Genomic DNA, 16,704 nt, shown 5'->3' with positions numbered 1-16,704 from the left:
TGTTCCAACGGGGTCCTCTTTACCATCTGGGGAAGGTCAGAAGCCAGGGATCCAACTGATAAGACACGGCTACATCCCCCTTTAGGACCTCATGAGGTGGTTCATCGATGCTTATACTATAGTTTATTGGGGGGCAGAGCTGTTCTGAGCATGCCTGATTCCCACAACACCTCTTTCTAAATCACAAACTAAGATTTTGCTGTTGCTTCTGTACAAGTGATAATAAAGTCTTTATCTTTCAAACTTTGGCTTTCTCCCTTATTTTTTGTTGTGTAAAGTGTTTATCCACAACATCAACTTATCAATTGAACTGATATAAAAAATACACATTGTAATAAAGGGGTTCACGGCTAAAACATTGTATTAAAGTCTTGTTCAACAGAGTTTAATCTCTTTACTGTCACTCTTTTCCCAGTTGCAGGCCACTGTACTGGGTCTTCTGGCAGCTCTGATGGCGATTGCTTTGGGATGGATGGCAGAGGGTCAGATGCCCTTTAACCATGCCCTCCTCCTGTGTTCAGTCAGTCTGGCTACTGCCTTCATGGCCTCATTGCTACAAGGTAAGGCCCAAGCCTGTCCTCTCCCTGCTTACTTTGGTAATATCATTTTGATAATGAACATTGTCGTGGCAATTTCTTTATGAGATTTTGTGTCTAGAACATATTAGACTTCTAAATTCAAAGAAAACACCTACTTATACCAACGTATTTGAGACGCAGTATGCAAGCCAAAGCTCTCCTCTCTGGCAGGGTTAAACCTGATCATATTGTAACTGAGTTTTTCAACGCAGTTTCAGGCCCTTAAGAGTAGTAAATATCAAATCCCCCTATGAGGTCCCCCGGATTGTAGCTACTTCCGGTCTGTTTAGTGGGTTGGGGCCGGCTGTAGAATTATGTAGCATTAGTCATGATATATCTGAAATATAGTAATGGTCTAAGAAATACTTACAGCCAATCAGCATGTTGTCGTCGGGTGGCTCACTGTTGCCAAAGAACTTGAGGGTGTGAACTGAGTTGGCCTTTTGGAGCGTCGCATCGGGTATTTATAACCCCGGTCATCACCCCCACCCCCTGCGTCATCGGGCCCCAACCCATAGACCCAGGGGTCCCCTTACCTCTGTCACTAATTGTATGTTCACACCCCCCACCTAGGCACACCCTCTTTGTGAATGATCATATTAATACCACTCATAGCGACCGATAAAAGATGTCTTAATTAATAGAACAGTGTCTTAGTTTCATCATAGTTAGTCATCTGTGATGTTGTTGTAGCATTTTTGTTAACGACTTATCTAATTTACTTCAACCAGCTATACGCAATAGAAATCGGGGAGTCCGGAAAAAGTAATGACAGAGACTTTATTGTTACCCACAAAATAGGTACAACAGAGCCGAGCATGTGGTTTTGCAAAAAAGACACACTGACTGGGGCTCCGATCCCAGTCCCTCTTATCCACACCAACTGAGCTGTCATGCATGTTATATGACCGTCCTGGTATATGTTCAAAATGGCCTTAGATTCCCTTACGTATGTGCTCATCTCCTGTAGTTAATCTAAAAATGGGAGGATGTCAGTAGTCTGGGGCCCAAAGTCCTTGGCGCCTTATCAGGCCATTACTCTGGGTCCAGGTGTGGTTTCTCTACATTCCACCATTAATGTTTATGCCTGATGTATATAGGCCTGATAATACTCATAGTTAATATAAAAGTAATGGTTAATTTCTCCCACAATGTCTGTAAACAGCAAACAGCAAACATCTCACTGAAGGCCCTGGTGTTTCCCGCATCACGCACCTGCAGACACCCTGATAGTAACACACAGGCCAGATACTTTTATTACTCTCTATTCCTAGTCCTCATCCTGGATCCCACAGTCTGGCCCCCACCAGAAATTTGGAACAGATTAACCCCACCTGTTAGCCCCCCCCCCTTTCTACTAACACACACACACACACACACACACACACACACACACACACACACACACACACACACACACACACACACACACACACACACACACACACACACACACACACACACACACACGCGAGCACACACACACACACACACACACACACACACACACACACACACACACACACACACACACACACACACACACACACACATGCATACACAAGACCCCTGACCCCGTGGACCATAAGGCCTCAGCTAGCTCAACAACATCTGGCATTTCTATTATTGCTCTGTATTCCTTCTCTCCTTATGGTAATCATAGTTAGACCCAAACACCAAACACCAACCTTTTAACCCCTGTTCTATGGTAAACCATGATTATTATTAGGCCTATATATCTAATGGTAGAAAACATTTGAAGCGTCTCTGGATTCTGATCCAGGGCTTGACACGGTGCCAGGGAGTCTGGGGTCAGAGCATATGTTGGACCCCCCCCACAGGTGCAGGAAGCTACAGGGTGACGAAACTGGACTGTATTTTATTGAGATGTTGAAACTGGTTTCATTCTCAAACGCAACAAAAAGTGGTTTCTGATTCGAGTATTTACATTTATGTATATGCCATTTAGCTAATAAAATAATAAGGTTTATAATAAAATATTGGTTTGCTTGACTAGAGGTGTAATTGAAGAAACCAAACAATAAATGTTCAATACAAAGGGAGAACTTGGGGTCAATGAAACTATTGATAAAAGTGCAAATATCTTTCCATAAATGATTTGAATGGGAACAATTCCAAAATAAATGTGTCACATCTTCAGGGTACATATTACAAAATGAGCAATTGACATCTATGTCTAATTTAAATCTTAATCTTGCAAAAATAGTTTAGAGGGATAGTAACGGTGCATAATCTTAAAAGATACCTCTTTCATTTTGTTAGTGATTAAATGGTGGCAAAGTCCAGATTTTCTTCCAATTAAGGTCAGATACAAATTTGTTCCAGTAGGCAACTACATATGGGACAGAGACTACATCATTTTGGAACAATGATCGTATTCCACAATTATTGTTACGGGGAGAAACAAACCCCACCAACTGCAGACTCGGTAGGGTCAAGAGGTAGCAAAGTTGGCTCAACCCCTGCTGTACTTCTTAGAAGCATCACAACTCCTGTAGGGATTGCATCCATGACAATAGCAAATTCCCTTGGAGGAATTGGAATACCATACTCCAGCATGTAATTTAATTTCCATTTTTTTTTCCAACAGTTTCCATTTTTGTACATAGTTTTGATTGCATTGTTAAAGTATGAACCAAATTCAAATTTCTCTAAGGCATGGGAGATACATTTATGCTCAATTGTATCGAAAGCCTTCTGAAAATCTAAGAAAAGAATAAGACTTTCATCTAAACATAAATCTGAATAGTCAATTAAGTCAAGAACTAGTCTGACATGTTTGGAAATGTGTCTGTGTCTCATAAAACCTGACTGGCACTCATTGATAATATGATCCAAAACAGTTTTAATCCTTTTTTGCAAATATCTGTGCAAACACTTTAAAATCATTATTAAGAAGGCAGATTGGACGCCAGTTATCAATAAGGAGTTTATCTTTCCTAGGTTTTGGGATAAGAGTTATGAGGCCTTGATTAACGTGGGTTGGAGGGTTTCATTATCTATACATTCTAAAAAGAGCCCGAGGAGGAAGGGAGCAAGTTGGTCAGAGAATGCTTTCTAAAATTCAGAGGTGATACCCTTTCGTCCCAGGGGACTTATTGAGTTTGAGATGTCCAATAGCAAGTTTAACTTCCCCTAGTGTTATAGGTCTGTCACAGAAGTCTGATTGGTCGTTATCAATTGTTTTGGTTTCAGTGAGAGAATCTAAGAATTGGAGGGGGGACTCCTCACTGTAATTTGATTGATATAATGTGCTATAGAAATTAGAACAATACAGAGCTATTCTTTTAGGGTCATCTGTAATAACATCATCAATATTCAATTTCTGTATATACTTGTTTTTCGCACAATTTTTCCAGTCGAAAGAAGTAAGCACTATTCTGCTCCCCTTCCTCAAGCCATTTTCTTCTACTTCTTACAAAGGCCTCTTCCGCCTTCCCTCTATATAATTCATCCAATTTATTTTGCTGAATAATTATGGTGTTTTTTGTGTAATCTGTGTCATCTCTGATATTATTTTTTCCTCCTCAGCTCTTTTAGCTTTAAATATAGAACTTCTGTATGCTCTTAAATATTTTGACACCTCAAATATAAAGTTCCCAACTACTACTAAATATTTTATCAATTAAAGCTTTATGCAAAAAGCGTTCAATTAAAGACTGAACCGTTTTACAACCTTGTGCGTTAGGATAGAGCTATTTAATTTCCAATATGAACCCATTCTCTGCGAAATATTGTTGTTATAGTTCAGTGAAATATTTATTGAGATAGCTTTGTGATCCGTTAGGGGTGTTGTAAGAATATTGACCTTAATGTCATTATTGTCTAAACAGTTGGAAATCAGCCAGAAATCTATTTGTGATAAACTACTACAAGCCTTATTACTCCAAGTATATGAACTCATTCCAGGATTCTTTTCTCTCCATATATCTTTCAAGTTGAATTTCAGCATAAAGTGCGTCAAGTTAAAGGCCATAGAATTGTAAGCTCGAGGAGGATATCTATCTAATAATAAACTATGTAATGCTATGTTAAAGTCACCTCCCATTAATATTAATACATTTGGATATTTCGACAACCAATGTAAAATTTGGATTCCCAAATCATCAAATAAAATGTCATTCTCTTGTTTTGAATTATACCCATAAATATTGACGAGTAAAATTATAGCATCATTTATGTCAACAATCCAAATAAAGTAATGACCATTTGGGTCACCCTTAGAATGTAAAATATTCCCATCTAAACAGTTCTTTAAAGTAGCAGCACCAGCTGCTCTTTCTGTACCATTCGAGAACCAACTGTCATTACCCCATTGTGCTTTCCATAAAGATGCATCATAAATAACTGAATGCGTTTCCTGGAAAAAAGAAAAGTCCGTTTTTTGCTGCTTTGCAAATAAGAATGAAGCCTTTCGTTTAACATTCTGTCTCAACCCCCCGGCATTAAAAAGACAGTCTAACAATGAAAGGTGCTATAAAATTACAGCAAACTATTTCTATCCCTTAATAATAGAAAATATATTCTGAGTAACAGTGTTAAACAATCTCCCGAACCTTTTAACAGTAAGAAAGAGAAAAAAGAAGCTTTACCCACAAAAAGGTAATAAATGCTCAGCACTTAGGTGAAAGCAGGAGGAGTGGTATAGTTAGTTCAAGGTATGCATCATCTTGGGAGGATGTGTCCATTTGAGACCGGCCGGACGTGTTTATTTTGGGGGCAAAGATGGACGTACCTCCTTTCCATCGATTATCACACGAACGCCTGCAAAGTCTGCTTTTTTCCCTTCCTTCTTCGCAGCTTCTATTATGGGCCACAGTTTGTCTCGTAAAGTTTTGTCCGCAGAAGTCAGATCCTCTGCAAACATCAACTTATTCTTTGTAAGGTATTCGCAGGTCTTCGCCTTCTTCCACAGGAGGTCCCGCGTGGATCTGTTTGTGAAGCGGATGATGGTCGTCCTGGATCTCCTAATATTTTCCTGGTACCTGCAATGCCGGTGAACGATGTCAATGTCCTCTCTGATCTTTGCATGGGCGTCAGGCACCATGGAGCAGCAGATGTTGATGACTTTGGCCTTGATGTCCTCCTGTTTCTCTTCCGGGACGCCATGGAACCTGAGGTTCCATTGTGGTGGAATTAACCGAGATCTATCACTTCGACTAACTAAGAGAGAGGAAAAGAAATCGAGGGGTCCGGAGCAAGTATGCCAAAAATACTTTATCGTTAAAAAAAGCAACAACAAAGCCGAGTAGTTTACAAAGCACTGCTGGTCAACAGATCCCGGCGTCCTCTTTATCCACACACACAAAGCAGTTTCTTGTTTGGCGCGTCCCCCACAATCAGTCATAAATTCCTCTCAGCGAATGGTCAACAAGATAATCTAGAACACCAGGCTGAGGTTATGGTAGAAATTAACCTTACATTTTATGTTAAACTATGATTATTATTAGGCCTGCATATCATATAGATAGTTTAATGGTGGAAGATAGCTGATTACCTTTCCCCTATATGTTAGGTGTTATGTGGCGCCAGTGAGTGGGTTCTCTCTATTCTTATCTGATGTACTTTCTGAAGACAATGCTGACATTCACACATGTACATCATCTCTGTTTGCATAGAGGTTAATATATGTTCAGAAGACACAGTATGACCCAAAAAAAACATGCTATGCGAATCAATATTGTATGAAAGTCCAACTTTGTATTGTCTAATGATTGGGGATTTAAGGAGCAGGACGAGAATCAGTCTGCAGTGTCTTTGCAAATCTCACTCGGCTTTGTTGTCTCTCATTTGCGGGTAACAATAAACTCTCCATCAATACTTGACCCGGACTCTCCGATTCCTCTTGCGTATAGCTAGTTGAAGTGAATTAGATAAGTCGTCCAGACTGCCCAGACTCCTGGGCACCGTGTCAAGCCCTGGATCAGAATCCAGAGGCGCTTTTGATGTTTTCTACCATTAGATATATAGGCCTAATAATAATCATGGTTTACCATAGAATATAATCATTAATTTCTTCCACACCATCTCCGTTGGTATTTTTTAGCATCATTGAGTGTGAGTTCTTACTCTGACAGTTTCTGCTCATTTTTTTCAGTAGTAGTTTTAACCACCTTCATGTCGATCTTCAAAGAATCAACCTCCGCAAATGCAAAGTCAATAGACTTCTTCAGGGCGTCAATGCTCACTGTGTTATGGTTAATCATGCTTCCCAGGTTATCTGCCCGCTCATTGATTTTTGTTGAGATTATCCCAACGATGTTGTTCTGTAACTTTGGCTTGACTGGTGTATTGGGGTCAGAATCTGGCAACGGCATAGCATCTGGGCTCTGTTCGCGGCCACGGACAGGGGCGTGAGCATAGCCATGGTCAGGGTTAGCTGCAGTCGAGGTTGTAGCTGCATAGCTAGCATGTGTCTTGGGAGAGTTAATAGGTACACCAAAAACCATACCATCAGTCGGGCGCGTTGATTCTATTTCCTTCCGTTTTGCTCCTTTATCGGAAGGCTCCATGTTGCTTGGGAAAGTGCAGGCTCCTCACTCGTGGGCAGTTTAGCTGATGCTGGATTAGCAACGATGCTGTAGTAGCCTTGGCAGCAAATAAGCTACAAACTTACTTCAATAGGGTGAATTACGGTGTTAAAAGGCCGGGAGATGGAACGTTGTAGTTCACGAGACGTTTAGAACATAATAGGGGAAGCAAAAAGTTGTTGTTAAGGGACAGAGCTTGTAATTTTGCTTAGCCTCGTAGACAAGCGTCAGCCTTGGTCGCCATCTTGCCTCGACTTCGCAACATACCCATCGTCTTCTTCCAAAATGCGTATGTCTCACGCCCAATGCGTGAGACTTGAGAGCCCTGTTACCGGTATATTATCCCGGATGTTGATAGTCGCAGTTCAGCAAAAGAGGCGTAGAAGAAGAAGGGGCCGGAAGTTGACACTAATGCCGCGTTTCCACTGCAGGGTGCGGAACGGTTCGGTTCGCAAAGGTGCGGTAGGGAGGAGGTGGTATAGCCCAGCTCTGTTCCGAGGTCGCGTTTCCACCGCCGACAGTACCCTTTAAGGTAGGCCGGATGTCGATCGCGGCGGCAGCTACGTAAACATCGTAAACCACGTCTTCCTCCTTGTTCGCCCAAGCAAGCGTTTTACGCGACATGTTAATTGTAAAGAATAATACCTCGAGGCTACTGTTTGTTTGTTTTTATCCCCACGTCGCCCGGAAGTGATGATTCTGTCGACCAATCAACGGAGGGGATGTGTAGAATTTCCCAGAACCCTTTCAGGCGTCTCGTCTCGTTTTCAGTACCCCAACGGAGGAGTACTGAAAACGAGGCCAAAACGGGTACAGCTAAGTCCGGGTCACGCCCACTTTTGGCGGTGGAAACACAACCCGTACCGCACCTTTGCGAACCGATCTGTTCCGCACCCTGCAGTGGAAATGCGGCATAATGGTTGTGGAACTGTGCAGCGCCGTATGACGAATGTATTAAATATGCAAATTTGATCTGACCTGACTGGAAAGTATTACCCGACACAGTGACGGGTGAAGTGACACAATTCACCGCCACCATACAAATCCAACCGCAAATGGCGTGTGGCGGGTGTTAATTTCCATCCCTGACACACACAAACACACACACACACACACACACACACACACACACACACACACACACACACACACACACACACACACACACACACACACACACACACACATAAACCCACCAAAACACTCCTCTGCACAGTGGGCAAGAATTCCACTTACGGTACCCCTCCTCCCTGCGCCCCCTACAGTCCACCGGGTGTAACTGTCTTCTAAAAACGCTCAATATGGGGTATGTGATTATCTTCTAATGAATAATAGACATAATAGACTTTAAAGTTCAATGTCTCTTTCATTTAAAACATGTCTTTCATTAACATAGGGTGCATTTTAAGATCAAATTAATAACATTTCTATCTCACTTGCATGAACACCTGGTTGAGTGTGGCTTGACGAGGTTGGCTGCTAGCACCAGCTTCAGGGGCTGTGCCAGCTCGTGCATGCAAGCTTTCTACCAAATGTTTTGCATTGAGATGGTAATTAAGGGTTGATGCCTCACTACAGAGATTGCAGATAACCGTGTTCCTATCTACAGTTCCGTCTGGGAGTTGTTTATACTTGAATTTTCCGTTCACGGGGCCGAGCAGCGTCTTCTCGTCTGCCTCCAATTTGTTTCAACGCAAATGACGCACCGGGTCAAAGGGCACTATAGAAGCGCGATTAATCTGCGTTAATTATTTTTTCTGTGATTAATTACTTGAAATTAACGTTTTAATTTGACAGCCGTAGTTTAAATTAATATTGATATAATAATACTAAATTTAAAAAAACGTTCATCTGTATGTCATTGCAGGGCGCCAGGAATGTTTCTGCGGGCCACCATTGGCCCGCGGGCCGCACTTTGAGAACCAATGCTTTATAGGAACACATGAAACGTGTAGGCTTGATATCCACAAACCCATGGCATAGAGACCGATACAGTACGTATAGTGATGCACAACCTTGTAAAAAATAATTGGACAGAGTACAGTGTAGCCATAGGAAGCAGAAATATAAGGGTATAATGTAAACATAATTTCTAATGAAGAAACAGTTCATATCACATCATAGTACACATATTGATTAAATTCATATTGATTGAATTCTTGTTCTACACTTCTAAGGCGTCATCATGGTGGCTCTGATCCTTGGCTCCAGGAAACTGGGTATAAACCCGGACAATGTGGCCACGCCTTTGGCCGCCAGTTTCGGAGACCTCATCACTCTTGCCTTCCTCGCCAGCTTCAGTCGGTGGTTCTACGGATGCCTCGGTAACAAAAGTAGCATTATGCCCTTAAAACATTTTTATCAACCATGTAATTTAATGGATTCACTAAATTGAATTTAATCTCAAGCAATGACTCCATAATGAAAACATGACATCTAATTACATTTCTTTATTTTCCATAAGGGAGCATGAAAAAACAAGATAAATATAATGTTTGTGCTGAATCAAGTTTTCCTTATCACAGAGCCCTACTCCTATGTGTTGGTCCTGGTGAATGTGGTATTACTGTGTCTTATCCCGTTGTGGGTGGCCATCTCATCCAGACAACCAGCTAGCCGTATCCTCCTTCGTAAAGGCTGGGAACCAATCATTACAGCCATGCTGATAAGCAGGTATTCACAACCGTTTAAGATCACCACCTTCATCTGAGTTCAGTAAAATCAGTCACTCTGAATGAAAGTGTCAGCTAAATGAGAGAATAGCAGGCTGGTAGTAAATGATCAAATTGAAGTTATCGTAGTACGGTAGTTAATAAAAATGGTATGAGTTAATACAACTCATTGGTTCACCTCTTCCTTTCCAGTTTGGGAGGACTAATCCTTGACAAGACTGTAACAAATGCAAACTTGGCAGGAATTATAATTTTTGTTCCGGTTATAAACGGTGGGTTCTCTTCCATCCCTAAATTGCTTATATCAATACAAATTAACCAAGAAAAGATGAATGGCTCCTTCTTTTATTTTATTTATGTCTTCTCTTCGCCCATGATTACTTCCTTCATGTAGGGATTGGAGGAAGTCTGGTCTCCATTCAGTGTAGTCGTATTGCTACTGCCCTGCACATTGGCAGCTCCCCTGGGGAGGTTCCAGAGGGCCGTAAGGGACCCTGCAGAGCCTGCCACATGTTCTTTGGATCAGGTAGGCTCTCAATGGGTCCACATTGTGGATAAAAACAACCACTGTTGCTCTTCCTCACTCTTTACCTTCCAATAATAAGGACCTAACAACGAGTATGGAAGGAATTAACCATTACTTTTTATCGCAAGCTATGAGTATTATCAGGCCTATATATCATATAGATACATTAATAGTGGAAAGCAGCTAAATCACCTCTGAATTCATAGGAGAGACTCGACATGGCACCAGGAGAACTAGTATGCATGCTGTGGGTGGGCCTACCATACGGGGAATAGCTTGGTGTGTGAGGATAAAAAGACGGGGATCGTATACATCCAGCAGTGCTTTGCAAACTACTCTGCCTTGTTGTTGCTTGTTCAACAATAAAGTCTTACGTCATACTTGCTCCAGACTCCTCGATTCCTCATGCTCTCTAAGTTAGTTGAAGTGATAGAATTATTTTCTACCACACGAGATGTACGATGTAGAGATTTTCTGTATTAATTAGATTTCTATTAATAATCCAGGGGCAAACCATCGATCGGCCCAAGTGCTATTCCTATTGGTCATCCCGGGTCAGCTGATCTTCTTATACACGATTCATCTGATGGAGGGCGCTCACACGGTGCCGACGCCGTTCTTCCTGTTCATCTTCCTGGCGGTCGCCCTCCTTCAAGTGAGTAGGTCTTGCCTTCCTGGTCCGGGAAACTCCAGGTACTCCCAATCAGGGAGAGAGAGAGTGTCTATGGGGACGGAGAGACAAGAGATAAAGAGGAAGGGGAGGGAGGGATGCAGACTTAATTCATGCTTTTTTCCCCCCTTGCTTGGCGAAGATGCCGTTGAACAGCAATAACTTGACATCACAGAACTAGTTGGGCCCGGGAATTTTCTGCTGGCCTTACCCATGGGGAGGTCCGCATTGTAATGTATGCTGCTTTCCTCCTGTGATCAGCGGCTACTGCTACTTGTTAAAGGGCAATACCGGTCAGTAATGAAACAATCCTAACGGTCTCTCCTGGCTTCACTAAAACCTACGATACCGATATAATTTAGGCACAAAACAAATTGTGCCTAAGAGTACTTTGCGTGAACATGCAAAAACTTTTTTGAAAGTACTTGTATGACGATTCACATATTTCTTCTATCCTCAAACTCTGCACTGACACGAAATTCCATGAATCCAAAAGATAAAAGTGCTATACTGTCAATGTATAAAGTGGCAAGTGGATGTTTGAGTTTGACCAAACAATAATGTTGGTGTAAATCTCTGCACTCTATTTGCCTCCCTTTTTAAGACGGGGCTTAGGTTCATTGTGACTGAGAATGCTTCCCTGCTGCTTAAAGAGCCCAATTATTAAATTCCTCCCTGCTCTCCACCGTCTCTCGGGGGCAGGAAAATCATTGGTTTGGCTCCATCTTGTTTTCCCCTTCCTATTGTTTTCCCCCTTCCTATTGTTTTCTATTCCCTTAGTATCTTCAGTGTCCTTGTGGCTCTGGCTGGTGGGGCTGTGTGTGTGTGTGTGTGTGTGTGTGTGTGTGTGTGTGTGTGTGTGTGTGTGTGTGTGTGTGTGTGTGTGTGTGTGTGTGTGTGTGTGTGTGTGTGTGTGTGTGTGTGTGTGTGTGTGTGTGTGTGTGTGTGTGTGTGTGTGTGTGTGTGTGTGATGTGATCAAGTTGCTGGGGCGCCAGTGTGCTCGAGGCATACATAGAGAGATAGAGGTTCATTATCATTTACTCAGAGATTGAATCAGCAGGAGAAATAGTAGAGAGGGGGATAACAAGCAGGGCAGAGATAGAGGGAGAGATAGACAGAGCGAGACAGAGACAGAGAGAGCGTTAGTAGTTGTCGCCTCTGTGCCTTTATATTCTAGGTTACGCTAAGCCATGCCATGTTCAAAGTGACACCTCCCTATCAGGGAGTACCGGGATGAGATTGGGAGTACAAGCTTTCAAAAAAGAAAAAGCGTACATTTTTACATTATTCACTTGAAATTGTTGAAAGGCCATACATTACTCGTTTATGAATATTAATTTCGCAAAAATAACAACAATAATAATAAATAAATAAAGGTTACCACTAACACTCCCTCTCCCCAATCTGTAAGAATTGAGGTGGTGGCTTAACTTGATAAATAGTAGACCGCGATTATGACAAATGTTTGGGATGGCATACTAACCAGGTTCAAGGCAACTACTGAGACTTTGCAAATGAATGACATAACTTTGCAGAACCTCTTTTGGAGTCACTGTGTTCTTATGTGGCATCGCAGAGGAATCAATGTGAGAAGTAAGAAAAGGCCTCCACATTGTGTCAATACGAGCCCGCTCACAATCCATCGACGTCCAACTGTCCATTGCATGTAATCCCTCCTCCTCCTCCTCCTCCTCCTCCTCCTCCTCCTCCCCCTCCTCCTCCTCCTCCTCCTCCTCCCCCTCACACCCCCCAGGTGTATTCCTTGCTGTGTGTGGCCGACTGGTTGGTGCCCTGGCTCTGGCAGCGGGGGAAGGACCCTGACAGCTTCTCCATCCCCTACCTCACTGCCCTGGGAGACCTGCTGGGTACTACTCTGCTGTCCCTGGCCTTCCTGCTGTTCTGGTGGACCGGGGAGCCTATCAGCACCTCCTTTGAATGGTTCGGACGGACCTGACTGTCCTTTTGGGTCCTTTTGGGCATATATATCATTCTTATTGTACATATACAATATTGCTTGGCAATGAGATGCTGTTTGAGCGACTCGTGATTGAAAGGCTACTTTATAACATATTTAATTAACTATTTCAATTTTTTGTCCAGTTTAAAATGTTATGATATTCTTATGAAATATGGACACTGTCAAATCTGCGTTGATGGAATTTAAAAGACATTCTGCAACAAGTTATGGAGGTGTATTCTCTGCTGGGGTTCCCGCGTATCCAAATCCACCGAGACGCACTTACTCCAGAGCTGACCTTCTGAAGCTTCAACACGCCTGCCAGACATTTGACTTATCACTCGATCAACTGGATTTCATACCAAAACTTTGATAAAGAAGACAATACGGAGGAAAAGAGGACCCAGAGGAGGAATTAGGAACAGGATTAGGAGACAAGGGAGTAAGCTACCGATACTTGCTTTCACTTTGTAAAATGTGCGATCACTGCGTAATAAGATGGATGAGCTTGCTGCACTGTGTCAAAAGCCCCGCCCTGCACTTGGGTCGTCAGATCATAATGTAATTTTACTACTGCCTAAGTATAGACAAAAATTTAAAACACACAAAATCCCGACCAAAACCCTCCAGGTCTGGAATAATGATTCTCTAGAAAGTGACGTGTGTCCCGAAAGGACCCATTGTATTGATGCATTTAGCCGCTCCAGAATCAATCATGAAAAGGACACAAAACCACGCTGTCAACAAATGTTACTTCACATATATATGCGTGCCTTATATATCTTATTATGTCGAAATTTAGAATCACTCAAGATATGTCTGCGTCAAATTCAAAGTGCGATCAATGGTAAAGAACACATAGACGGGGGGAGACATGGGCTGCATGAGAGGGCCACTGTGAGGAACACAAAGAACGTGTGTCTCTGTAGGCCCCATGGTAGGCCCTAGTTTACGACCTCACGCCATGCAGACACAAATGCCTTTGTGTTACGATCCCGAGGCCCCCATTTTGGGGGTTGGGATTTACTAATGATGTGGTCTGTTTTTGGGATATAAAACACTTCGACTAATTTAAGAGAGAGTAAAAGAAATCGAGGGGTCCGGAGCAAGTATTGACAATAGACTTTATCGTTTAAAAAGCAACAACGATAACAGCCGAATTATTTGCAAAGCAATTTGCCGGTCAACGGATCTCGGCTTCTTCTTTATTCACAAACACACACAAAGCAGTTTCTTTGTTCGAGGTTTCCGCCCACAATCAATCATGAGTTTGTCTAACCAAATTATCAACAAAATAATTTAGGACACCAGTCTGAGGTCAGCACGCATAAACCCCGTAGCTTCCTGCCCCTATGGGGGGTTTCTTCCAACATACGCTCTGACCCCAGTCAAGCCCTGGATCAGAATCCAGAGACGCTTTAAATGTTTTCTACCATTAGATATACACGCCTAATAATAATCATGGTTTACCATAGAATATAATCATTCATTTCTACCACACAACGTAAAACAAACACATGTTGAGGCTGGGTGTCTTCCTTGAACAGACCAATATCAAATCTACCCTTCATAAGTAAAATCATTGAGAAAGTTGTCCTCCAGCAACTAAATCACTTCCTGGCATCAACTGGTTGCTATGACACCTTCCAATCAGGATTTCGACCCCTGCACAGCACTGAGACCGCCCTTATTAAAGTTGTAAACGACATCCGTCTTAACACAGACTCTGGCAAAACCTCAATACTAATGCTACTTGACCTCAGTGCTGCATTCGACACTGTAGACCATACATTACTTCTGGAAAGGTTAGAAAACTGGGTGGGGCTTTCAGGCACTGTCTTAAATTGGTTCAGGTCCTACCTACAAAATAGGAACTACTTTGTTTCCATTGGCGACTTTGTATCAGAATCAACCAACGTGACATGTGGAGTCCCACAAGGTTCGACCTTAGGACCCTCTTTATTCAACATCTACATGCTCCCACTAGGGCAAATCATGCAAAATAACAATATTGACCATCATTGCTATGCTGATGACACGCAAATCTATGTATCGCTATCACCAAATGACTATCGGCCCATAGATCTGCTGTGCCAGTGAATTGAGCAAGTGAAGGAATGGATGTGCCGAAATTTCCTTCAACTAAATGAGGACAAAACAGAGATAATTGTATTTGGTTCTAAAACGGAAAGGCTTAAAGTAACCCAACACCTTCACTCTCTGTCCCTGAAAACCTCAATCAAAGCCAGAAATCTAGGGGTTATTATCATGGATTCAGATTTACATTTTGACAGTCACATCAAATCAGTTACAAAATCGGCATATTATCACCTTAAAAATATAGCAAGACTTAGAGGGCTCATGTCCACCGAAGACTTACAAAAACTTGTACATGCCTTTATCACTAGTAAGCTTGATTACTGCAATGGTCTCCTCACAGGTCTCCCAAAACAAACTCTGAGGAAGCTTCAGCTTGTTCAGAATGCTGCTGCTAGAGTTCTAACAAAGACCAAAAAATTTGATCATATTACACCAATTCTGAAATCGTTACATTGGCTTCCTGTAGGTCAGAGAATTGATTTTAAAATCATGTTGCTAACCTATAAAACCCTACATGGTTTAGGCCCAAAATACTTAACTGATATGCTTCCACTACATCAGCCTTCTAGACCACTAAGATCCTCTGAGACCAATCTGTTAATTATCCCCAGAGTAAACACAAAACATGGGAAAGCAGGATTTAGTTACTATGCAACAAATAGCTGGAATAAACTCCCAGAGGATTTAAGACTTGCCCCAACTCTGAGCACCTTTAAAACAAGACTGAAGACTTTTATGTTTGCTATAGCTTTCTGCTAAAATCTTAAATACATTGCACTTTCTAAAAAGCTTTTTTAACTTTGCCTTTATTTTCTATTTTAATACTAAAATGCCTTTTTCTATTCTACCCATTTCTTTGCATATGTTTTTCTTTTACTTATCTATTATTTTATTTTATTGTATGACAATGTTTATATGTGAAGCACTTTGAGTCTGCCTTGTGTATGAAAAGTGCTATATAAATAAAGTTGCCTTGCCTTGCCTTGCCTTGATGGGGAGAGTAATAATAATAATAATGCATTGAATTTATATAGCGCTTTTTCCTAGACACTCAAAGACGCTTTACATTGAAGGGGGGGACCTCACTCACCACCACCAGTGTGTAGCACCCACTAGGGGTGATGCACGGCAGCCAATCTGCGCCAGAACGCTCACCACACACCAGCTCGAGGTGGAGGGTGAGGGAATTAATGAGTCAGCCAATTATACAATTATACAGGGAGATGATTAGGGGGCCAGATTGAATGAGCCTGGTTGGGCCAGGACACCGGGGGAACCCCTACTCTTTGCGATAAGTGCCCTGGAATCTTTTATGACCTCAGTGAGTCAGGACCTCGGTTTTACGTCTCCTCCGAAGGACGGAGGCTTCGGACCTGGGTTAGTTCAGGCCTTGCTATAAAGATGTCAAGCCAGGTGTGAATCCCAAGGTTGATCTGCTTAAAGTGTAACGTAAAAAAAAACATGTTGAGTCTGGGTGTCTTCCTGGAATGCGGAGAGTAAAGGCAAAAGTATAATTCTCTGACTCCGTAATCCGACTTTGATTCTACGGAGACCCCTCGAGCATTCACAGTTCTCCGTCGGGATCCCAGATACGCAATGCAATTCGCCGCCCGATCAATCTTATATGTTGACTACTAACCATGTAAATA

At 42.2% G+C, this 16,704-nt stretch overlaps 1 protein-coding gene across 2 annotated transcripts in view; it reads left to right on the top strand.

Annotated features, from left to right (window-relative positions):
• Window positions 1–16,704, top strand: part of slc41a2a (solute carrier family 41 member 2a) — a 24,137-nt gene extending 7,433 nt beyond the window's left edge. For both annotated transcript variants that reach the window (XM_056599171.1, XM_056599170.1), the window contains 7 exons: window positions 416–560; window positions 9,307–9,453; window positions 9,655–9,802; window positions 9,994–10,073; window positions 10,196–10,327; window positions 10,834–10,982; window positions 12,752–16,704. In XM_056599171.1, the coding sequence (XP_056455146.1) occupies window positions 416–560; window positions 9,307–9,453; window positions 9,655–9,802; window positions 9,994–10,073; window positions 10,196–10,327; window positions 10,834–10,982; window positions 12,752–12,952 (1,002 nt within the window). In that variant the 3' untranslated portion in view covers window positions 12,953–16,704. The remainder of the gene's footprint in view (window positions 1–415; window positions 561–9,306; window positions 9,454–9,654; window positions 9,803–9,993; window positions 10,074–10,195; window positions 10,328–10,833; window positions 10,983–12,751) is intronic.

The sequence above is a fragment of the Gadus chalcogrammus genome, chromosome 9 (assembly GCF_026213295.1).
Source record: "Gadus chalcogrammus isolate NIFS_2021 chromosome 9, NIFS_Gcha_1.0, whole genome shotgun sequence".
Classification (NCBI taxonomy): domain Eukaryota; kingdom Metazoa; phylum Chordata; class Actinopteri; order Gadiformes; family Gadidae; genus Gadus; species Gadus chalcogrammus.
This window is presented reverse-complemented; position numbering and strand designations above follow the sequence as displayed.